General features: G+C 40.8%; 1 protein-coding gene across 6 annotated transcripts in view; it reads left to right on the forward strand.

Annotated features, from left to right (window-relative positions):
• The window catches only part of SHANK2 (SH3 and multiple ankyrin repeat domains 2), a 361,673-nt gene that overhangs the window by 176,670 nt on the left and 159,215 nt on the right, over positions 1-25,788 (forward strand). For all 6 annotated transcript variants that reach the window (XM_061462082.1, XM_061462086.1, XM_061462083.1 and 3 more), the window contains one exon: positions 22,095-22,170. In XM_061462082.1, the coding sequence (XP_061318066.1) occupies positions 22,095-22,170 (76 nt within the window). The remainder of the gene's footprint in view (positions 1-22,094; positions 22,171-25,788) is intronic.

Genomic DNA, 25,788 nt, shown 5'->3' on the forward strand with positions numbered 1-25,788 from the left:
TTGAGGAGCTCTGCTCTACAAAATGAAAAAGAAATAGGTGAGTTCCCATTATATTTTTCCATACATTTCTCTTCAGAATTTGTCAAGATTTGGGCTTAATTCCTGGGTACGATTTTATACCCTTCTCTGAAGTCGCATTCTTCCAAGACATAATTGCCGCAGTTCTAATACATCGATACTTGGCAGTCTTCTGACCAAACAGGAGCTCTTTTCACATCTGTGGTTTATGGCTTCCTCTGGCCCAAAGGCACTTGGGCCTTACTGGTTTCCAGTAACAGCTCCCTTTTCTCTATCCTGCTGTCTCTTCTTCTCACTCTACTCTTCCATTTAGTCTCTTCAGATTTTTAGGCTCTTCTCATAGACTTATTCTCCAGAAAGCTTCTCTGTGTAGCTATAGCTTCTATTTTTTTTTCCCTGTTTTTGCTTCACACAAAAAGGAAGCTCTGTCACCACATTCTATCCAGTGTTTTCATCTAAATCTTTTATAGGATAATCCTTAGAACAGGAATTGGTGTTTCTCTCTCCCAGGTAAATGGCCTGTGCTGCTGAACACCTCTTGCGCGCTTCCTAGAGGCTAAATCCTTTGTATATGGTCTCATCTCAACAGCAGAAATGAATGCTTCTACCCGTTTCAGCCTGTGGCAAAGGTGGTCTCTCAGGGGTTTGTATAGGTGATGCTGTAGCATCTATCAAACAAATTGTTTCCCTCAGGCTAGTCCTCATCCTCAGCAGTGTGAGGGACCTCTCTCTCATTCCATCCTCCCGGTTGCTAAGGGGGAGACTAGATACTATTTTTTCTTACCTACGTGATAGATTTGTGTCCCCAGCAGTATATAAACTGTTTGAAAACTAATAACACAAAAATACACTCATTAAAAAAAATATAGGCTAAAGCTTTACTGGTATAAAGCAGTGTGCATTCTAAACATGTTAAATATAATTCCTATTGCCTTCATCCCACTGTGTGCTTGCTTCACTCCCAGCCCCTTTCAAGTAGGCTACAATCACTCCTCCTCTGCGTGAAAGGAGCGCACTCATAAAATACATAGCTTAAAATAAAGCTAAAGGAGTTGCTTATTTTCATGTAACACAGAAGATGTAGGCGTTAGAGGCAAAAAGCTCTGATAACTTGCTTAAGCTGCTGAAACAGTGTTGGTGGAGACATGGGAAGATCAGGTATGAGCAGGTTGAAGGGAGGTTTTGATAATGTTTGGGGAAGTTTGGCAGTGAAACTGGCTTGTCGTTTCGCTGCGTGTTTGGCCAGATGCGGATGTGGGGGAAAAAATGTGGCAAAGATACGCATATTGCCCGGAGATCAGCTTCAAACTTAAACAGGAGAAGTTTAGATTGGATATAAGGCAGAAGTTCTTTACTGTAAGGGTGGTGAGGCACTGGAATGAGTTGCCCAGGGAAGTTGTGAATGCTCCATCCCTGGCGGTGTTCAAGGCCAGGCAGGACAGAGCCTTGGGTGCCATGGTTTAGTGTGAGGTGTCCCTGCCCATGGCAAGGGGATTGGAACTGGATGATCTTAAGGTCCTTTCCCACCCTAACTATTCTACGATTCTATCACTGGATAATGTCTGAGGGAGCTGAATAAATGTTCAAGGAAGACCATGTGGATGGTGTAAAAGTGAAAATTCACATAAGCTTTGAGCTCTTGATCCACTGTCTCCCTGCATGTAGCTGCAGTTTGTATTTAATAGCTTGTGTAGGGACATGGGAGGGGAATTGTTTAGCTGGGTTTACCCGGGTATAGATGGTACATGGGTGATAAATCATGGAAGAGATAGGGAAACTGTTGTGTCCTGTGAAGCCCTCAATAGGAGTAAATGGACGAAGAGCTGTTCAGTAGGATCCTTCCTAATCCCCCATAGATTGCTATGTTGTATATTTGTGGGTTTTTTTTAAATATGAACAATACCGTATAATTGTGAGGCTTTCTGCTGGGAGCAGGGAAAAAATTGAGCTCTAAACCATAACTTTCCTTGCCCAGATTTGGATACATTTGGAGCTGTTGTTGCCTGATTATCGGGTTCCAGCTCTTGTATTGCTAGTTCTGCATCAGTGGGGTCTGAATTCCTGCAGGCGTCATCTTCTGGAATGAAAAATCCTTTCTTTTTTCATGAAGTTCCCATTTTTGTAACTCTATGTGTAGAATCCAATGTTTCCTATTCAGCTACAAGCAGGCACCTAGGAAAGGAATACATGGGTTCTCATTTGAAAAATACTGCAGCTGTTGATAGTACAACTTAAAAATGATTAAGGTATACAGGAAATATTTAGCGAAGGGAAAATGCATATATTAGGGGAATATTTAGTCGAGTTCCTTAAACTTGTGATAGATACCTGTGTATCTCTTCATCAGGCACTATAGTGGTAGGACCAGGGGTAATGGGTTTAAACTTAAACAGGGGAAGTTTAGATTGGATATAAGGAAGAAGTTCTTTACTGTGAGGGTGGTGAGGCACTGGAATGGGTTGCCCAAGGAAGTGATAAATGCTCAATCCCTGGCGGTGTTCAGGGCCAGGTTGGACAGAGCCTTGGGTGACATGGTTTAGCGTGAGGTGTCCCTGCCCACGGCAGGGGGGTTGGAACTGGGTGATCTTAAGGCCCTTTCCAACCCTAACCATTCAATGAGTCTATATTTATTTTATGTGAGGAAGTTCCCTTAAAAGAAATAAATTAATGTCATGTAAAACACCTCTTCAGGATTGGTCTCTTGGGCCTTTTAATCCATCATACAGGATCAGTGTGTGGCAACGACGCTGTATTGTAGTTGTCTAACATAGTTACATGTTATTTTGTTACAGTCTTGTCCACTAGTAATATGTTTTTTCTACATAATAACATTTCATGACTTTGCATAATTTCCGGGAAACATAGTTAGTGAATTGGAAATAATTAAGTGAAAAAGTGGTTGATGGTTCTTTAATCTTTTTTTATGCAACATAAATGCCAGTGTAAAATACACAATACTAATAGCTACTTAATGCTCCTGCGAGATACTGTGCAGTGGGAAAATAACTCTGCAAATGAGTAACTGGTACAGAGAACTTCTAAGAGACATGTAACAAAGTGACACAAGTTTTTACTGGGTGAGACTGTAAAATAGATTATCACTACTTACCACTACTGGGCTCAACTGTGCAGAAATAACACAGTTGTCTACTATTATCTTGATGAATGTCTTTGAAATCTTTGGTAATCAAAGGCATAATCTGGGGCTTCCCAGTGTCCATAGCCTTGATAAGGGGAAAAATCACATTCTGGGGTTCTTTGTCCCTAGCTGCAAGTACGAACTGTGTATCTGGATAAATGTTCAGAGGAATCCTGTTTCCACATAGTTGTATGTCTGTGACCGTAGATAATGTATTCAGACCATGCAAGAAAATTATGCCTATTACTTTAATAGTGGTCACATCTCAAAGGTATGAAGAGTATCAATTGGAAATGTCTATTCTTTTACACAAGGGTCGATCCTCAGAGGAAAATAAAGGCAGTTTTCTCCATCCGTGATGCTGAAGTTTAGGTGTTAGCAATATATGAATTTGAATTGCCTCCTGGATAACAGGTCAGAAATTCCTTTCATTTCTGTTTTTACTGCTGCATATCTACAGCAAAACACCAAAGTAAACCCCAAACTCTGAGAAACACTGCACACTGTACAACCTCATCTGGTTGTCCTTGTTTCTCCTGTACAGTGCTTGACACATGTGAGTCATAGAATCAGCCAGGTTGGAAAAGACCTTTAAGATCATTGAGTCCAACCGTTACCCCAGGACTGCAAAGTCCACCCCTAAACCATGAAGCCTAATGAGTAGGTTTCAAAAGGTGGTTTATGTCTTATTAATATACCCAGTTGTAGCACTTGGAAGCAACCTCTGAATATGAAAGGGAGGCTGTAGGAAATCTGGAGAGGGACTTTTTACAAGAGCATGTAGGGATAGGACAAGGGGGACTGGCTTTAATCTGACAGAGGGGAGATTTAGATTAGACATTAGGAGAAAATTCTTCACAGTCCCAGACTGGATTGTGTGAAGGGACCTTAAAGCTCATCCACTTCCAACCCCCTGCAACAGGCAGGGACACCTTCCACTAGACCAAGTTGCTTCAAGCCCCATCCAGCCTGACCTTGAACACTGCCAGGGATGGGGCAGTGTCCAAGAATCCTGGCCTTCCTGTCAGCTGAAGAAGCAGCACCGATGTAAAGAAAATGCTCCTCTCACACTATATAAACTGTGACTTCGGGGAGGGGGAGATGTTCCTTTTTTTCCAGCAGATCTTTGGATTTGGTAATAAGCATTCATGAAGTTTTGCAAGTAGTTAGGCTGTGTCCTGCTATCAGTGTACTTTAACTGCTGATGTGCAGCTTCATTTTTCTTAATATTACTTATCTAGAGGATTTTCTTCTCTCTATAATTTGTACTTTCCACAAAGCTGATGTGATCTTTTCTTTTCTCCCACTAATTTCTACTTCTCTGACTTTCTGGGTGAAGAAGTCCATTTCCTTAGATGTCTAATTGCACATTCAGGAAACCACTCATTCCTCTTTTGGCCAAGTAATGACCATTCTGATTCACTTTCTCTCAGAGCAAAATGTATGATGGCTTCTATTACTTCAGGAATAAAACTGCTGGTCTTCAACACAACACCTTGGGGGGAGGGAAATCAGGTTGCTGAAGCTTATTCTGTAGAGGAGCACTGCTAGTACGAAATGATAGAATGCTAAGAATATCCCTGCATTGAGGGTAGGTTGTTTAGTTGCTACCTGTTATGAGATGTTTGTATCTACAGACAGGATTAGGAGTAGTTACCTATAACTAGCAGTTCAGTTTGACATCTTGTTGAGAAAGAGCTTTGAAAAATAAGTGTTATTAGTACTTCAGTTATGGGGGGAACACCCTGCTGATCAGCCCTGAAAACACCTCAGCAGAGTCAGGCTACTGCTGCCAACACCGAACATCTCTCAGCTGGTTTTTGTGATTGCAAGTCAAGATGAATAAGGAACTGGGGTTTAAAGAGAAAAGCACTGTGAATCTGTGGCAGCTTCCACAAGAATCCTACAGAGGTGTGAGCATTTGTGGAAATACACGGGGTATTGCCAATAACCTGAATTATTGATCAGATCATTTTCTGATAGCAAAATGCACTTAATGCTGACAGAGCCATAAATACTATACTGTAAATAGCAAATCTACCTTCAGCCACCTTATTCCTGCTCCCCAGTTCTAGATGAGACTTTTTCTTTCAAACTATTGTCTTAACAATTTCACATCATCGTGTTACCGAGGTGACAAGTTGTCAACTTCAGGCTACGTGATGGGCAAGGAGATTATTTAACAGCAGTTACATGTCCTTCCTTGCCTAAAATGATAGTGATGTTGTATGTATGCCAGTAACTTGTAGTGCCTCAGCAGTCCTGTAAAGAATAATTAGACAGTGATGTATTAAAACATAATTATCTAACCAGTTAGATCATTGTGAATGTCAAAAAAACTCGTCAAGCTGTTCAAATTGTTATCCCTGTGAGGTGATTATTTCATGTACCGTGTATGTGAGGGTTTTATGGTAAATAGACTGAAAAGGGCATTTTTTTATGATACACTTGGAAGATTAGGCTTGCATGGTCTCTTTGAAGATCAAGTTTGAGTATGTTGAGATGCAATTTATGTGTGAGAAAGAGATAAGGAGAGAGAGAGGGAGCACGGTGAGAAGGTGCGAGTGTGATTATCAAGCAACCTGGCTAATCCAGGTTGGTTTAATACGCTCAATTACATTTTTAGAAAGGAATAATCCTACTAAGTATGTACCTCAATTCTGTGCAACCCCTGCACACACCACTGCAATACAAAAGTTCGCTAACTCAAAATCTCTTCCACCTCACTTCCTTATCCCTGCCCCAGCCAAATTTTAGATGCCACAAAAGTCCACAATATGAAAGTTTCTCTTGGGTCAAGGCTACATTTTCAGTAAGTATTCCAGGTTTTAAAGTGGTTTGGAGAGGTTCAGTATGTCAGTTGGGACGTTCACTATGTCAGACCTTTTACATGATTCTTCTTTAAGATGGGGGAAGAAAAATGCCTTCTGATGCCAGTAACCCTGTCAATCCTGATGGGTTAATAGGCTGCAGAGTCACCTTTCCATTATTTTCCTCCTCCTCTTCTTGGGAGAAACTCTTTGAATCTGAAATGCTTTGCAGATCAGAGTAGTAAATGTTCTGGCACCTCCAGCTGCCAGCCAAGGGTTCTGATTTGCCCCATTGGTTTTGAGCCCCAGTAGAAGAGATCTGAAGGACCAGAGAGATGGACCAGCAGTTCTTCCCTGTGATCCCGGGCCAATTCCTGTTACATCTTTTCTCTTTTTGGGGTGGAGCTGACCTACACTTCTCTCTCACTGGGGACCAGACCACCACCATGTTACAACACTCTTGAGCAGATACAACTGAAACCTACACCTGGTGAGACTTTTTCTGTATATCTGAAATGATGAGGACCTTTATGTGAAACGTGAAACTTCACTGAGATCAGTTGTGTTTTTCTGGTGACTGTTTAGCAGGGATTAGTTTAGCAGAGATTATTGTAAGCAGTTCTACAAAACAAGGATTGTGCATAGAGGTGCTGTCGTTGAGTTAATGGTGCTGTCTGCTGAGGTATGATACATTAAAGAGTTGCTAGTAACTGCTGACTATGTGTAATCCATCTGTATTCCTGTCTTCTGTCTCTACCCTTTCTTGTCAGTCAGCCTCCTGGATTTGTTTTTTCATGTGGAGTAACACACCTCAAGTATTGGATTCCTTCACTTACAGCATGTTACAAATCTCATAACTAAGTCTCCTAAGTACAAAGATGCAACATAATTAGTTTTTTCTTATTAGTTTATAGGCATTAAGCAGGATACGTAATGGAGTTTCAGGAATATATCAGTCTTAAGAGAATTAATTTCCATAAGGCTCCTTGCTTCCAAGAATTAGTCATTTAGACTTACAGAAAACGTCTGGAAATAACCTTTTTTTTTTTTTTTTTTGCTATTTCTGCTCTTTTACCCTTTGGATATCTTAGAAAAATGTATTTTGACGTTTCTGTTACAATTACAAATGTACATTTGGGTTGTTAGACTTACACATTTAAAGCTCAAATACTTCTTCAGCTGAACTGCTTTCAGAGAGGTAGGTTTATTACGTGTATTATTTCTCTCTTGCTGTAGCCTTTGGTGACTGTTTACACTCCCTAATGCTCTAAATTGCAATGCTATTTGGAGGAGAAATGCCCTGGAGGTTTAGATAGTCATGGTGGCTTTATGGATGTTGTAATAAGCTGTTCACAGAGATCATTTCAGTGATGATTTTCACTTAAATTTCCACTGTTTCATCCAAATAACATCATTTCAGGTGTAAGATTTTTAATTTCTGTAATACTTAATGTAGGAATACTTAATGTATTCCTACACTTACATGCTCAAATATTATTCCAAGTTCCAGATCACCATACACTCTTTGCTTTAATCCTCACTGGATGAGACTGGCTTTTGATGGTAACTGGACAAGTCACTGTTCAATCAGAGTACAGTTTAAAGCCATGTAATTTTCTAGTGATCTCTTCATGGCATTGTATTTCCTAAAGGTTGTGCAGTGTGTTACAAAAATCTTCACTTTAAAAAGCATTTAACTGTCACTTTTAAAATACATTCTTAATCTAGATTCAACTAAATGTTAGAAAATGCAACTTGAAAGGGTCTGGCTTCAGGTATAGATAAAAGATTGTCAGATTGGAGAAGGAAGACCTACTTTCTGCTGCTTTTTAAAAGACTCCCAACAGATGAAGAAAAGGCATTTCAGTGCAAGTGTTAGAACCAACAAACTGAAAGTTAACGTAATAAGGATAATATATAGTCAAGCTGATTTGTAGTATGATCTTTTAGTGTTCTTAATGCATATACCCTCCCTTGTTTTCACAAAACTTAAAAGTTAGACGATGAAAACTGGCCTGAATAGGGTCCTCTCCACTAGAGACTTTCATGTCCTGTTTGCTTTACTACCCTTTGATCCCTTCTGTAGTCCCATTCCTCTCCTAAGCAGTTTCTGCTGCTGCACAGTGCTTTCTCTACTAGCATTAGTCTAAGCGATCCTTTTTTTCCCTCATGCTGGCTTTTACATCCTGTGAATTTGAATATAACTAATTAGACTTCATTCCCAGTGGTGCCATGATGCCAGCAAGGAGAACCCCAAGCATATAAGAAAAAACAGTTCTCAGCCTCCTGAGCACTTGCTTTACTGATGTACCCAGTACTTCAGGGCAGAGAGTGCCTGGCTGTGGTCTGGAAATAGCACTCACACAGAATAGAGACTTGACTGCAATTAAAAATGTAAGAGGTCTTTTTCTCCAGAAGTGTGTTTCCTCCATCTCGGATCATGTTGCTTGTGGTCTAACGACGGTTATTGGCTGAAATCACAATAGTTACAAGTACGCAGCTAACATGTTCCTGGCACACATACATAGAGCATAGATACTAGATCTCAAATCTCTGCTCCGGACTTTGCAACAGCACTCTTTATTCACTAACCTCACTCTTAAATATAATTACAGTCATTTGGGAGATGTTTCCTGGAAAGTCCAATGCAGACAATCAGAACTTGACAAAATTGTCATTAGAATGCTGTAACTGTATCTTTTCAAGGCTGCCCAGTGTTTTCTCTAACCGGTTGTACTACAATAGTTTGTTCTTCAAGAGTGAAAGAAGGGGAAAAGTAACTGGGTAGTAATATTAAGTTCATATAGCCTGAAAATGATTCTGTGATTCTGTGAAAGTTTTGTTCAGCCTGGAGAAGAGAACCTTAGAGCAAGTGAGACCTAAGAGCAGTTTCCAGTGCCTAAAGGGGCCAACAAGAAAACTGGAGAGGGACATCTTAACCTGTAAGTGTTCAAGGCCAGGTTGGATGGGGCTTGGAGCAAGCTGCTCTAGTGGAAGATGTCCCTGCCCGTGGCAGGGGGTTGGAACTAGATGAGCTTTAAGCTCCCTTCTGACCCAAACCAGTCTGTAATTCTATGAAATAACTCTCTGCCCTTATGGCTAAACATTTGTTCATATAGAGCAGCACAGACCCCGTTTTACATCATTTGAAATTTTCCTGTGTGACAAGAGGTAGGAACAGGTTGACTGCAGAGCAGCAGGAATATAGGAAAGCAAAGTGACATATATCCCACACTGCTCATTTACCTGCTGCATGAACCAGATGAGAACTCTACACTGTGTGACAGAGAACATGTGCTGGAACTTCAGCATGGGGGCTCTGAAGATCTGTGTGTGCCATGGAATAAATCTAGAAGCACTTGTGCACATAGGGAGAAGGATGGGTGCTTATACTGCTGTATACTATGTATATTCTATATACACAAAGATCAGATGGATGCTGAATTGCAGTTACCTTTGTAAGTAGCCCCCTCCCCCCCCCCCCCAAAAAAAAAATTGAGCAAAGCATTAGTCAGACATTATATTTACATCAAATATTTTAAGGCTCATTAGCCCTTTAATGCAGATCAAAGTATTCAGTTCTGTATTGCTCATCAAAATGACTAAAGTGAAGTATCTTTGACCAGTAATTGAAAGACAAGTTTTCACATCCAATGGATTTTCATGGCAAAATGAATGTGTGTTATTAACTACATTTGTGCTTTGCAGCTGATAGAGTCCAACTTCATTGTGTGCTTGTTACGTGAGAGGTATTTTTAATGCTTTTTATCCCCCCCCCCCCAGGCTGTAAAAGAGTGGGTTTAAAAAATAAAGCAGTTTTGTTTTTAGAACACTACAACAATATATAGAAGTGATAGCTGTGCCACGTTCCTAATAGCTGGGTTGAATCATATTCTTTCCCTCTAATGGCATGCGTAATTGCTCTGGGTTTTCAGGCGTCCTTCACTCGCATTTATTTAGATTAGTGACTGATGCATTTCCATGGAAACCTGCAGTAGGGGGAAAAAAATGTCTCAGTACAGTGTGGAACTGAAAGGACGTGGGCTTTGAGCCTCAGCTGATAACTTGTGTGTGTAAAACAAGTCTTGTGTGTGGTCATCTTGCTTTGGGATTTGTGTTGTTGCTGTTCTCTAAAAAGTAAGAGTTGCTTCCAGCAGCATTTTGTATAAAGAAGTCAGAACACTTGTCAAATCCCGTGGTTCTTGAGAAGCTTCAACTTATTTCTATGTAGTTAAAATAGTACATTTTGAAGTTAAATGGCTGGGATGTTTTTCTTCGGGAGGATGCAGATGCACGCGCAACTCAAGCTTAAGCTGGTTAGAAACTATGGCTGAAAAGTCAAGATCCGAGAAGAGAGTTCATTTTGGAGGTATTGTGTATAGCTTGAATGAAAATGACTGTGTTTTGAAGTGGTGGTGGGGAAATGGAGAGGTTTTATATGAAGGGAATAGTGAACTCTTGTCAGTGAAATGCTTGGAAAGTGGAAAAAAATGTTTGGAAAATACTTCAGAAAACTTTGCACAGTATTGTATTGCTTTTCTCAATAACTCGTACATTCTTAATATGCACTGCCTAACATACAATATCCCTTTACTAATCTTATCTTTAGTGCTTTCTGAGGAAAACTTTATTCTTGGCATTCTCAGCAATTCTTTCTAATTTCCAATTTAAGGTTTCAGCAGGTCATAGATCTTCAGATGCATTCTGTTAAAGCAGTTGCTCGTATCTGTCTTCAGTGCTGAAAGGACAAGCACCTTCTCTACTGTTTAAAAAGTAGGAATGTTTTCAGGTTTTGGTCCTTTCTAGCTGCAGTCATCCCAAGTGCTGGGAATACTGGTGTGAGTTCCCTTATATAATGTATATTATACTATTTGTATTATATCTACACACAGCTGTACCTACATATTCTGACAAAGCATCACAAGCTCAGTTTGTACTCCAGTTTCCTTAAAAGCAGCATGGTGTTCCTAAGGGATTTAGCTGTTGTGATAGCTTTCTATTTCAGACCCCCTCAGGCACATGGCAAGGAAGGAATTCTTCCTGTTGAGCAGGGAGCTATACACACCACACACATCTGCATCATCTTGTTCCACCCTTATCTTTCTCTCTCCGGTCCTGTGTAAACTGCAGTACAACATTGCTTAGCAACATTCTGCTCTGCCAATCTGAACTATTTGTTCTCTCTGACTGAAGTAATCATATTAAATTATAAGTTATTGTGAGGCCCTTACAGTAGAAACTGCACAGTATTCCTCTGTATGTCTGTTGGGTTTTGGTAAGTGTGCTTTATCCCAGGTGACATTCAGACTGTAAAGTCCATATGCACAATCAAAGCAAGGGAAGAAAAAGATCCTGAATGAAGGCTTAAAGTTTTGGCTTTTGCTTGATTTATATTTAGGGTTATCTTGCTCTTAGAAATGATCTTCATTTTATAATCTCTTAAATACCTGTCACACTCTCCTTTTTAGATGCTGGGGTGACTAACTTTGGCAAGATTTGGGAAGAGGGTTAAGAAGTGCAATCTCTATATGCAGGACAGAGTGACAGACATTTGCTGGCGTTTTTACTTATGTTTGAAGTATTCCAAGAGAACTGAGCGCTCCGGCTCATAGCCTTCAGTGTCCCCTGGTAAAGGAAAGGGAAATCAGAATGTTCTGCAAAGGACAAATGAGTTCTCCACACGGCTTATCTAGCAGCAAGTATTAAAAACACTCTCCTGGCATCCCTATTGGCCTCTCAGAGCAGTCAGGGGCCTGTCTGATGGCAGGAAGAGAACTACATGTAGTTTGACTTGGTAACTAACTCTGAACCTGGCAAAGAGGCGCAGGAAACAGCTATGTATGTTGGAGAGTGTTATGGGGAGAAAGGTTGGGAGGTTCCCTGAACTTCTCACCTATCTCCCATGCACAGCAGACGACAGCTTCCTATGTATTCCAAATTTTACCTGTTCTTGAGAGAATTTGACAGCTCATTGATCCTTACTATAGCTGGTGAAGATTTAGACTTGAGTGAGGCTTTGGTAAGGGAAGAAATTGAGGGGAAACTCTTGTTGAAACTTGCTGTATATGAAAAGTAATGGTTTTTGAAACTCCAAAGAAGAATGACTTTTCAGGGCCTGTTTTCCCTAACCCAGTCCAAAATAGTTCTCCATCTGTTCTTTTCACCTTAGGGTGCAGAATGACCTTCTTCAAAGCAGTCAATCTTTGTGTGATTGCAAATATGCGCAGGTAGAAATCACAGAACCATAGAACACTTTGAGTTGGAAGGGACCTTAAAGACCTTCTGGATCTATCCTCCCTGCTGTGAGCTGGGACACCTCCTGCTAGACCAGGGTGCTCCAAGCCCTATCCAACCTGGCCTTGAACACTGCCAGGAAGGGGTGTTATGCAGACTAGACCACAGCTCCTGCACATGAGCAAACTTCCAGTGGCATATCCTAAATTTAAGGCAAAGTCAGTGAAAATTGTTACCTGCTTCTGTAATAATATATAAACAAACAGTTCTATTAGATGGCTGTTCAGGTTCTTGAGGCAGATTTATAACCATGTGGAAACGATTGATTAAAACTGTTTTGGTTGTGTCGTTTTTCATCAGGAAATAAATACCGAAGCTGGCACTCTAATAACCAGAACTGACCAAACTTCAAAGGTTATTCTGATGTTTCGTTGTTCTGTGAGGTCTGAGGATACCTGCAATAGGGAAAGTGGCACTTAGTGTTGCTTCTTGAGCCTTTGTAGGAAACTTTACACGTGGATGTCTCAGGTACTTTCCCAGCAGTCGACTGCACTGCTCCAGTTTCAGGTAGTTTTGTACTGGCTTATGCTTCACTCATAGAGTATTTGCAGGGAAGATGGAGAATATGAAATAAGGTGTTATGATTACAGTAATTTGTGCCACAAATCAATTCCAAAGAACTGGAACATCACACCATCTGAGGTTTTTATTGCAAGAAACCATCCTGACCTTCAAAATAAGTAATATTTTCAACAGATTATATGGCCAGCAGGCAACAGATAAACAAATCTTTGCTCTGCCTAAATTGGAAAACCAGGATGCCTTTATTTATGTGTTTAGCTGAAATTTGGGATCAACAATGAGAACTGGTTTTTATAAAGTACACACTGCATATTGCTATATGTAGTAAAGGATTATGCAGTCTAATGCTTCATTTTAGACCTAGTAAAAGCTGTATGTTTCAGCAATGATCAGACTGTGTGCAAATTGACCAAATCCATATTTGGTTGGTTGTGTGTTACCAGTCCAGGTCAACATCCATCATTTTACAAGCCAAGTCTGTAAGTCTTGGGGCAAAGAGGGGAAAAAAGTACTTCCTCTTCCAACTGGTTTCTTTTAATGGCATCACCCAAACCTGTCTGGGTTGCTCAAGACAATGAGTTTAATCCTCCCTTTCACCTGACACTACGGACCCAAACCTCCATTGCAGGACCTGCACTGGGCTGATTAACTGTTCCCCTGCACATGGATTATAAATGAGAGGAAGAGGGAATGAAGGCCTGCAGAAGTCCAACAGAACAAATTCTGAAGGAAAGACCAAGTGATCACTACCATGGTTTGAAATTTGTCTGCAAACGAGGGAAGAGCCAGACAAGAATAAACTTAGTCTGTGGTGCCAGCTCTGTAAACAGGTTAGCAAGAGGTTGCTTAACACAGGGAAGACCTAGTTCTGAAACTCAATCTACCTTAGAGATTTGCTGCATCTTAATGCACCTACAACTTTGCTTCTTTGTAAGGCACACATGCAAGCCCGTGAGGTTATGTTTCAAGTCAGAGTTAAAACTTAGCAACAGAGTTGTTCAGGTAAGTGGTAAAGTCATCAACAGAATAGAGAATTCGCCTATTTAGCTCTGTAAGCCTTATTCACTGTAAGAAGCACATGCTTCAACAACCGTTTGCTGTTCTTTTCAGGTATAAGTGAGCTTTTTCATAAAGTAAAACCAGTGACATGGGAAACCAATGTTCCTCCCCAGCTGTCTCTCCAGTAGATCTACCTTGAGTATTTCAGTTATTAAGGTTCCTCTTGCAAGCAAACTTCCTGATGTGCTACATCGATCAGCCATTTCAGCACCTTTTGTGAGTAAGCTAATTCACTCCAGCTTCCTTCTCTAAGGATGCACAGGGGAATTAATATCAGTCTTCCTTTCTTGTTTGAATATAGGAGATAGCGGGGAAAAATGAAAGGCAGGGGGACATCCAAGAATCTGCTGTTCTGGTCAAGGAGTTGTCTTTGAGACATTCTTACACCTATTTTCAAATCTGAGAAACTTCAAAAACCACTGAAGATCTGCTGTTTATCAGCTTCAACTGAAAGGAAAATGGGCTGAGAGCACCACCCTGAACAAAAACTGAGATTTAAAATCATCTGCAAGCTTAGGAAGAAGAAAAATGAATTATGGAGTAAAGCTATTCATTAGTTTACAGCTCGTGATGCTTTCATCGTGGAATCATAGAATGGTTTGTGTTTGAAAGGACCTTAAGATCATCCAGTTCCAAACCCCCTGCCAAGGCCTGTCCAACCTGGCCTTGGACACTGCCAGGGATGGGGCAGCCACAGCTTCTCTGGGCACCCTGTGCCGGCGCCTCAGCACCCTCACAGTAAAGAACTTCTTCCTAATGTCTAAACCGAAATCTCCTCTCATCATATTTCTTTTTGCTTGCTGCTCATGGTTTATCCCTTCTAATAAAGCAGCAACATTATTAGTTAAGATCTGCAGAGATATGAAAAAGGTAACTGTAGTTTCTTCAGAATTCTTGGGTGGAAATACCTGCAGATTTCAGTTTTATGAGTTTTCATACCCCTCTAACAGAAGCAGGCTGTGCTTGCATGCCTTCCCAGCAATCTTATGAACTCCTAATTCATTCCAGCCTCAAAGTGATCCGTACTAATGTTCAGGAGGGAGGGAAAGCCTGGCCCAGATTTTACAGACAGCACGTAGGAAGAACTAATGCTCTGATCCCTTCACTGCAGCAACTTTTCCTGTTAAAGAGTAATGATCCTGTGATCAAATAGCTAGAGGCTAATTCCACTTATATTTCTTGATCACATTGTTGCATTTTTTGCACAGAATCCAAGATCCTACTCTGCTTGGTTTGGAGGAGGATCTCTGAACTTAGTATTTTCTATGGCTCAAATGACTGCTTAAAGAAAGAAACAGGAAATATTACGTTAAACCGTTGTATCTTAGACCTGAAAACCCTTTTCATTTATTAAAATCTTATCTACCTTTTTTCATGGAAGAGACCAGTTTTGATGAATCTCTATTTTCTAGGGAGGAAGGGAAATAAGTAAAATAGCTTATTGAGACTTCACAGTATGTGGTGTGAAGGGGGGGTGTGTGTGTGTTTGTTTTAATTTGGTTCTTTGCTGGAGCAAAGTTCATAGTTATCACTTATTACTCAAAAGCAAACGGCATGCTCACCTAGTGAAGAGTTAAATCAGTGAAAATCTGAAAATCCTGAGTAACACACATGGAAAGGAAGGGGCCGGGGAAGGAGTAGGGTGACTCTTCACTGACAAAATGCTTCTGGCTTCGGAAATGTGACATTTGTTTCCTTAAAACATTGTTTCGCACATGCTGTAGATCACATTATCATTTAATTCAAAGCTTTTTAAAGCTTTAGTTAGGCTGTGATTCGACAGTAACACTGGGGTCAGTTTGGATATTACAATTTTCATCTAAATCAAAGCTTTCCAAAGCTGTGGATTACATTATCAGCTAGATCAAAGCTTTCCAAAGCTTTAGTTACGCTGTGATTTGATAGCAACATTGGGGTCAATTTGCAGCGCGTGGCCTTTGTGTGAAGCAGGCGGGTAAGTGAGTTATGTCTGTCAATCTGGTCACATAAACCAACAGTTTTTGACAAGCATGGAATATAGTACAGGTTATCCCACAACAGCATGGACCTGCGATGCTTAGTTTATTTCATACATGCGAAAAGCAGGTGCTAAACAAATTTTAGTGTAAGAACATCCACGTTTTTTGAGACATGGTTTTTAACAAACCTGCTGCTGCTTTTTGCTGTTGCTTCATCTACAATAGAGATAATTTGGCATCACTTAGTATGGCAAATATTTTGAATACACAGGTACTTAGGATGGGAAAATAGATGTTCTTAGTGACGTTTTCAATCCCATACGCTTTTTCACTCTCTAAGATTACTCTTAGTTTTATCTTCTTCTTCCTTTTATAATCTTTTAAATGTAATTTTGCAGGGTTGCGATTTTTTGTCATACGATAGGTTCAGTTTTAGGAAAGGCCCATAAAAGAGGTGCAGTCTTCTTGCAAAACAAGCAGCTAGATAATGGCTAGCACAAGTGCAGTTGAGTTGTGAACTTGCGTTAACTTTATGTACTATCTGTGTAGCTGGTTGTAACAAAGAATTTGAGACTGCTTTCCTCAGCCTCGAGTGACTTTTGTTCTAACCCTCAACATAAATAGCTGTGTAAGCATTTTTTTCCACAGAAAGGAGGAGTTGCACTGTGAAAGCCTTTAGCCTCTGACAACTGTTGGATATCAGTGTGCAGACTTATTTCATGCTGCAAATGGGCTTAGAACAGATGGAAACCCTTTCTGCAGCAAGTAGGCTGGAGTAGCAGTGTAACGTGACTTCTACAATCCATGATGTTTGGAAGGTGTCTGCTGCTGTGCGTGGTCTCACCAATATCACACATAAATCAGGCTCTTGCACTTTTATTGCTTCTGTTCACCCTGTGGATGCATCGATCCCTCTAAACCGTACCAAGAGTGCTGGCAAGAGTCTGACAACATCCCCTCTGGCAGAGCAGCCCCTCCAGTTTCCTAGGAAACCCGGCAGCTGAAATGCCCTGCCAGGAGCAGCAGGGAGAATGAAAGGAAGGAAGACAGTTGCTCTGGGAATTTTTTCCCCTAGTTCTTTCCTCTTCCAACCAATATCAAATATGTAAGCAATCTACTACAAATAATAGTGTCAGCATGGTAACCGGGCTGTCTGCTGCAGCATGCCTGCGATAGCTCTGTGCTCATCGCTGAAGAAATAGAGCCCCATTAGCTGCCTTGGTGGGTTAGAGTCCAAATTTCATTTCTTGCTTTTCATGGCAGTGATATTTCAGCTTTTGATAATGTCTGCAGGCGCTGCTGGAGCCCTGGGGTCAGTTATGAGACTAACACAGTGAAGCCACAGGGAAGGCATATTCATATTTCTCAGTTGAGGGAAGCCATCTCTCCTCCTAAGGTGCAAGAAGAAAAAGAGAAAGTGTTTTTCAGCTGCATCTTAATTATAGAACCATAGAACAGTTTGGGTTGGAAAGGACCTTAAGATCATCCAGTTCCAACCCCCTGCCGTGGGCAGGGACACCTCACACTAACCCATGTCACCCAAGGCTCTGTCCAGCCTGGCCTTGAACACTGCCAAGGATGGAGCATCTACCACTTCTCTGGGCAACCTGTGCCAGAGCCTCACCACTCTCACAGTAAAGAACTTCCTCCTTCTATCTAACCTGAACTTCCCGTGTTTAAGTTTGAACCCATTCCCCTTTGTCCTATCACTGCAGTCTTCTCCATGTTCACCTTTCTTCAAACCCTAGAACCTATGTTCTGGAATGGCGGGGTTTGAGTCTGTTCCTTACTCAAATGTCTGCACCAATAAAGGTTTCTAATGAAGAACCAGCTAGGGCTTTATCATTCGTATTACCACTGTTGCACAGGGCAACACTGAGAAGAGACCAAGAAAAGCTTACCCCATCATTTTGTTCCCTGCAGATTCTTCTGTGGCTCTCATCATATCAGGACTCACATTTCTCTGAGACAGCCCATTAGCTAATGAGAATAAACCTCATGGATGGTTTGGGTTTTTTAGCAGAAAGTGGGGAGCTTTATGTTGGTGATGTGTTCTTATGGAAAATAGCCTTGGTAGCTGTAGAGGGAGCCTTCATTTTCCCATAGATGGATAGATGGGTTTTTACCCTGTGGACAGCCACGCAGTGCACTGAGAGCTGAGCTGTTAGTCATGACCTTTATCCTGATGCTTCTGACCGTGCATGTCCCATAGCTGTAACCTAGAGGTGGATGGAGGTCTGTAGAGAGAAAGTCTTCCAACCAACTATAAATACTAGCCAACAATACAAGGGAGTAACTGTAGTAAAATATGGGCCTCTCAGGAAATGTAGAAATTTCCAATGATACGCCAATGCTCCCTTTTTCTGTCAGTGTAAAGGAAACTGCACTATTTTTGCAAACACTGGTATTTCATTCTGCCTCTTAGAATAACTTTTGAACTGATCCAATTTGATGCAATGATATTTCATCTGTGCTGACAGATGTTCTTCTCAGTAATAAAGCAGTAATAGATGCACTGCTAGATAACGCTTTTCTACACCTTCTAGTCCACATCTTCTTGCAAGTCTTTCTAATTTGTGTGCACCCAAGTTCAAAAAGAAATCCTACAGGTTTCTGCAGGTAAAGACTCCATAAATGATGTAAAGTTTATTAGTTTTACATGGTCCTACCTTTGCTGGAAAGCACTCTGATTCAAAGTGCTGGTCTACAGAAAACCTGGGGATCTATGAACGGGTAAAATCTGGGACCTTAGTGCTATTTTAATAGTGCTATTATGCTATATATGGCTTGAATTCAGAAAAGCATTTGTTAAACAGATGCCTATGGGTTCTTTGTATTCTTTAGTCAAATTTGAGAGAGGAACCTTTATTTCCCCTTTTTTTTCAGTGTGCAGTTCATTATAATGGCAGATTCCTGATCCTTCCCCCCTTTTTGTATGCCTGTACTTATGCTGCATAATAGGAGAGCCTGGAATCTGAGTCAGAGGTTAGGAAAAGAGGGTAATTAAAGACCTTCCCCAGCAACCTGGGAAACATACCCCTTCTTTAATGATTTCCCAAATAATCCCTGTGAATGCAGTTGCGCACAGAGAAGTGGGGAATGTATAGGGAGACAGGGAGCAGATACAAGCTGTAGCTGAAGAATGCTGGTTTGGCAATACCAAGGAGCTGAACAAAGCTATCTGTCTTACTGCGCCTTTCCGTTCCACCCACCCACTTTGTATTCCTTAATAGCACTGAAATATCATGCTACAGAAAGCACTTGCTGCAGAAGAAACATCTGGCTCCTTGGGGCTCAAGCAGGAGATTTAGGATTTCTGAAGTAGCCTTCCTCTTACTTTCTTTTAATTATTTATACGTGGCTTCTGCAAACAGGCTGGTGGCAAACTCGAAGTGGAATCCAGGTTTATGGTTTTCTGTGTTTCTTCTAATTATGTCTCTTGGTATTAATCTGATTTTTAGGACATTGTGAAAAAGAATGTTGCTTGATGGGGAAAAGACTGTAATTCATGTAGGTTGCTTTATTCCACACCACTGCAGGGCCCTGGATTTTGAAATTAAACCTGTCAACTTAGTAGCAACGGCATGACCCATAAAATTCACTGAACCCCTTCCAGCACATTAAGAGTTACAGTCATACAGTGAAGTACTTCAAAGCCAAATCTCTCTGAGCAGCTGTCATGTAGCCTTGGGTACCGCTGATGCTCACTACGCTTACAGCTCCTACTCTGTGAAAGGCAGCATGGTGCCCTCTAGCCTTGCAGCTCATGCGCTGCCTGGCTGAGCTTTGGTTGGGTCTAGGGGGGTCCTGGAGCAAGTTACGTCCTCCTTGGCTGTTCCAGAAAGGCAGCAGGGTAAGGGCAGAAGGAGCTGGGACCTGGGGTGAAGGTAAGGCTTTTTTGGCAGAAAACATAGTTGTAGATGCGTGACAAAGGGACAAAATAAGCCTATACAAAACTATCAGATAGGATTTCCTTGCCCATAGCAAGGGGTTGGAACTAGATGATCTTTAAGGTCCCTTCCAACCCAAACCATTCTATGATTTGTATTATAACAGAGATTTTCTCCCTCTTTGGCCAGCCTGTGGGAAGGCCTGATAGTCTCCTCAAAACTTATATAAATGTAAATATTTCTGGTTATTTTTTGTACTGCTTCTCTTGTATCTTGCAAATTGGTGCACTACTGTGAAGAAACGCTCAGCCAGCTGCAACCTGCATATATATTTTCAGCCATAATTCCTCTGTATTATGTAGGTATTGGTATTTATGTCTCCAGCTGGCAGCGCTATCTATCTACGTGTCAGCTCTACTGGTTAAGGCAAGGGAAGATGCATTTTGTCAGCCTTTCCCGTGCTGTCTCCTGCAATGTGCTCCTTGCTCGGGTTTAAAACCTGTCATCCTGCTGATGTGGTTTTTTTCTCTCTGCAGACCAGCATTTGGTCATCTGACAGCACTACCTCTCACAATAACTTTTAACAAACCGAGCTTGGAGAACTAATAACATCTCTTTGGATGGAGTCAGGCTGTCCTTCAGTGAAAAAATCCCTGTCCTTGAGTGAAAAAACTCCAGCCATGCAGATGGGATTTCCATGGTCACAAGCTAAACCAGAAACTTTTCAATTTGCTTTTTGATGTGTGTTAGCCTGATGTGATGTGATTGTATTTGAGGACCAAGCTGTGGTTAGGCAAGAGTTTTTCTTGTCTCAAAACCTGCAGTTTCTGCTTAAGTGTCTTCCCTTGAATGAAGAAGCCATAGAAAAAGGGGCTGCTCTAAAGATACTCGTCTGGAAAAATGAATACATTAAAACAATATTATTGTGGTTAAGGCTGAGTAAGACTTAGAAAATTGATTTGAACAAGGATTACTCTAATACATAAAGCAACCAAAAGAGGTTTCTTACTCTCTTTTTTGTTAAAGTTTTACTTTATTTGAATGACTCTTTGGAAGCAGGCTTCTGTGTGTTTTCCTGTCATTCTGAAGAAGGATGTGACAATGAATTCCCTCCTCTACAATCCTTTTGTCCTTCCCTAGAAGTGTGATTTACACGCACACACACAGTGACAGCCTTTCAGCAAAAGCCCTTTAGATTATGCTTTTGCTGCCCAAACTAAAACAACCCAACAATGGAGTAGCTTCTGCATCTTTCCCACGTGCTTGATTTATTGGTGCTCCTGTAGGTAGCAACTGAAAGCAGTAAGTGAGGGAGCATCTTCACAGTCCTAGAGCAAGAGATATATTTAGCTCTGTTGTTCTATAGGTACAGTTGTAAAACTACTTGTGAACATAATGTTCATAGCCCTAGAGGTTGATTTAATGCTGATATGGGAACTGCTTCAGTGGGATGGATGTTTTTTTCCTTAGGAAAGTGCATAAATATAAGATTTTAATGTATTTTAGGTTTTAAATACCCTTTTTAGTAGATACATTGTTGTATTTCTTTCCTTTGTTCTTCATGTATCCCAGATATGGGGTTTCTTTGGTTTCTGAATCACCCCTTATCCCCTAGTTGTTTGGAGTCTTTGTTTTTGCTGTGTAATAGTAGTACAAGTTTCACAGTACTGTTTCCTGTGAGATTAGATTGATGGTGGTGCATGTGGGCAGCCACTTCCCCCCCTACCTCATTCTCCATATGCCTAATAAAAATCATAGGAATAGCTCTAGTTTTGCGAACACATGTGTGTGTTTAAACAAAAAATACTGGTTTGCATATTTTGGTGCTGTTTTTCCAGCCTTTCTGGAATGTGTTGCTGGTTTTTCTTCTTTCTTTCTTACTGTGTTTAGCTTCTAAGTCCAAGCTCTAAAAGAACCAGAGGTTGGACTTGAAAGGTTTTAGCCACTGAGGATGTGGGTGAAACTTTAAAACTTGGGAATGATATGGCAGGGGATCTACAAGAACTTCGCCTTATCCACTTGATGTGTGTGATGTGACAGATAATGTCTCACCTCCAAAGTCAAATGTTTTCAGAACACCTTGAAACCATGTTAATTCACTGTAAGGGAACAAAAGGAAATGGTTTTTGCTGTGAGGGCGACTGAGCACTGGAATAGTTTGCCCAGAGAGGTGGTGGAGTCTTCCTCCATAAGGATATTCAAAAGCAATCTGGACGTGGTCCAGGGCAGCTGGCTGTTGATGGCCCTGCTTGAGCAGGAGGTTGGGCAAGTTGACCTCCAGAGATCCCTTTGACCTCAACCATTTTCTGCTGTTGATGTATAGCAGAAAATCCACTTTGTAAATTAAACCAGCACTTGATAAAACAGCACAGAAATACTATTAAAAGTTCTTTTCTTTGTGCAGAAACACGATCAGATAGAACAAAGAAGCTGTTTAGACACTACACAGTTGGATCCTATGACAGCTTTGATGCTTCCAGGTAAGAATTTCTCTTTTTGGTCACAATCTGTTTACAAAACCTTGCTGAGATTTATTTAATTGTTACTTTTGGCTTAGACTTTTGAGGGGAAGAGGGAAGCAGGTTACTACATCTAAACATCTATTCTACATCTAAATTGGTTTTTCCACAGCTTTTTCCCTATGGGATGGGTCCACAAAAATAGTGAGAAATGAAGGAATGAATATCACTATTTTGTTTTGATGAGTGGTGGAAGAGAGCAGCCTTTCACAGAAGCAGTATGTTCCAGCTGCTGCCACAGTCAAGAACCACTCAAGTTGTTGGATACTTCAAAAGATCAGGCCTTCTATATCCGTTCACAGCATCATAGCTGCTGACAAGAATCTGAAATAAGATTTTGTGATTAGTTGTTCTGAATGGTATCTTTAGATCCTAAGTAAAAATTAGGCAGTTAAGGAATTTAGAAATCAGGTTATTTATGTGCAGTTTCTGCTGAGTGGTCATGATTTTTAAGCAGGTTCTTCTCCCACATGCCTATACAGTCAACTTCTGGTGGAAATGATGATTTTTAAAGCACAGAACTTCAGTTAGCTGTTGTTGTCTTCTCATAGTGGCACACGGAATCATTACACTTGTCTCCTGACTGATCACAGCTTGGGGGGGTTATGTTTTCAAGAAAAACACCTTTTTTTGTAGGAGAATAATTCTGGATCATGTCAAGCAATGATGGCAAAGTTTCATGCAACATGCTATTTCAAAAAGGAAAGAAAATGTGGTAACTGTTGGTTTTATTATGTGGTTTTAATCCTTGTTCTGAGGGTCATGCTTAGTTTCAATGTCAGTTAATTTGGGGAGGGAGGATAGAGTTCAACTCAGCTGAAGTAGTTTGGATTCCCAGGATGTCCTTCTGTGTTCCTGATGATTGATGTGTGGAGCTCTGAAGTCAGGGGCCTGCTGCTTGTCCACAGTATACAACTCATAATGATTTGTAAAATAGAAGTGTGCAGTCCCTTGAGTTGTGATTTGAAAGAGTCTTGTGATGCTGGATGAAGAGGAAAGGTTTGGTGAGGCAGTGAGAGGAAGCACAGACTTATGGCTGACTACAACCATCTCATCTTGGAAGCTCTGATCTTCCTGTTACTGTACATGCTGAGGTATGGGGCATCAGCTCTTGCTGCCGCGACTTAAGAACAGAGAACCCCAATTCAACATCTTATATGTTCCCCTACCATGATCAGCCAAGTTATCAGTTTGTGCTGTTGGACAGGGGTTTGATTCGCTGTTGACAGTGATAAAGCTGTCAATGGAAGCTGTTAGCCTGCACTATGAAACACGTAACTGTTCCACAGAGCAAGCTCCTTGGTTACATTTCCAGTGAGCACAGTTGGCTTTTTGCAGGGTTCTTTCGGTGATGATTACTAACTGAAGTTCATAGCCTGGTCTCTATTTCAGTGTTAGTGGAGAGGGTTGATTGTGTGAATTAGAAGCTGTGGCCGCAGCACGTTGACTCAGAGATAACAAATCATCCCTACTGCTACTTTCTAAGAAAAGAGTTTTTCATGAGAAAATGTCATTTCCATGAAAGCCTTTCTTCTTTATTTTATTTTTATTCTTGATTCTAAAGCATTTGGATTTATTGTTGTCTTTTTCCTCAGCAAATTCAGGTCTCTTCCTGGGAGAGAACAATGCCACTTGCCTTAGATAGTCCTCTGTTGTTTAGAGAGGTTACTTTGAAAACAGGAGGCCAAAAGCTGTGTTCAGGCTTAAGGGCTTGAAAGTCATCTCAGATTTGTCTTTTAACCCGTGAGCTGTTGGGGATGAGTGGATTCTACTCTGCTTTTGGGAAATCATGGGTAGTATGTGTGATGTTTGGAGGATATGGAGGGAAAAAGGGGAGGTTGATGGTTTACTTTTTGATTGGCTTTTCTCCTCTAAAGGTGTTTGTGCAGTGCAGCAGCAAAGCTCTCAAAAAGCTTCCATTACCTAATTCATGTCTACAGCTGAGCAGGAGAGTTCATCAGATAAACTGATAGGTTTTGTACAGCCTTATTGTTGAGAAATGAAGTATGAAGCATGTCTGAAACGGTTCCTGATTCTGGCATTGATAGCTGTGAATTGAGCAGTAAAAGGGAAAGCAGCAGAGTTCTGGCAGCTGCTGAGTAAAGCAAAGTTTTGCAGAAAGCTCAACTTTCCACAGAGAATCTGAAATGCAGTGGGCCCCTGTTGAGGGGTAGTAGAAGAAATTGAGAGGGAAAGGTAGGAGAGGGTAGAATTAATGGGAAGTTCCAAGAAATGCAATGGAAAGGTAGGCTGCTTAAGACACTTCAGTAGAGAAAAGTGCAGTGATTTTAGACTTTTAGTAAAGTAACACTAGGAAAACTAAAAGACTGGTTTTGGTGTCCAAGTTTCCAAGCCTAGTTAGTTGCTGCAAAAGGTGCCTATAACTACTGTGGTACGTATAATGACTTACTGTAATGATGCATTTATAGGGAACATACTCCATGAAGAAAGGGAAGCTTCCTTTTTTGTCCTTTATGAACAAGGCATACAGTGAAATGCTGTTCTGATACTTTCTTTCCTAAAAAAAACACAGTTTGAGGCCTTGCTGTCCTAAAACTGCAACTGCACCCCAAGCTGCATTTCAGATCCTCGACTGGGGCTGCAGCTCAGCTTTCTGTACAGCTAAATGGTAATTTTTCTGGTGCTTATGTATTGCTGCTAAAGCAAAAGAATTTGCATTTAAGAATCTGACTGGAGATTAGTAGATCTTGCTAGTATGTGTAGATTTAATTGCCAGGATGGGCTCCATCAGGGAGGGGAATTGTTAAAAGAGGCTGTCAAACAGCAGTTCTCAGTATTTCCAAATTTGTACTGCTTTGAATACTGTTTCTGTTATCATTTCCTATCAAAGTAGGGCAAGGTAGAGTGAAACAGATTTAACTGCTTGTTGGAATAAACATTTATCAGAAGGCAGTTGTGCCTATGTACTGAGCAGAGCTTTGAAACCAAAACATTACCAAAGCCGATGCAGTTCCTTTCTGGAGATGATGTGGGGGAGTGCGAGGAAGTATCAGCTCCCTTCTCCTTTTCTTTCCCCCTTCCAAAAGGGCAAAAATTGCTGAGTAGAAACACTCTGTTCAGAAATCTATATTAATGGGCTTATTCACATGCAGGAAAATACATTGTACATGGCATTTTTCATCTTTAGGAAAATGTGCAGCTTGAGTAATGGGGGTTCATTAAATCCCAGTTCAGCTTTGCATAGGAGATCAGTTATCCATACATTAATGCTTCAGGAAAATGGGTAGTATACTTAATAATATGTAGAAAGGCAGTGAGATTTGCTTGCCAGCACAAATAGTCATTAAATATCATACAAATATAATATTTGAAACTACCAGATCTAATGTGTTCTCTGCTTCAAATGCTGATGGGATGCATTAATTCTGTTACGCACAAATGACGTTGCTTACTGCGGCTGTCACATGTTGCTACTGCTGACATTCCTTTAAGGCATTCCTTTACTACTTTATTAAACCCTTTTAAGAACTAATTATTTTTAATCATTTTCCTTTAATCTGATGCACATGGGCAGATGTTGAAGGGAAGGACAGGCTTTATTGTAATAGCATACATGTG

Source organism: Pezoporus flaviventris, unplaced genomic scaffold (assembly GCF_033815535.1).
Source record: "Pezoporus flaviventris isolate CSIRO_AGI_PZ_B2104156 unplaced genomic scaffold, CSIRO_AGI_Pfla_v1 ptg000035l, whole genome shotgun sequence".
NCBI lineage: Eukaryota > Metazoa > Chordata > Aves > Psittaciformes > Psittacidae > Pezoporus > Pezoporus flaviventris.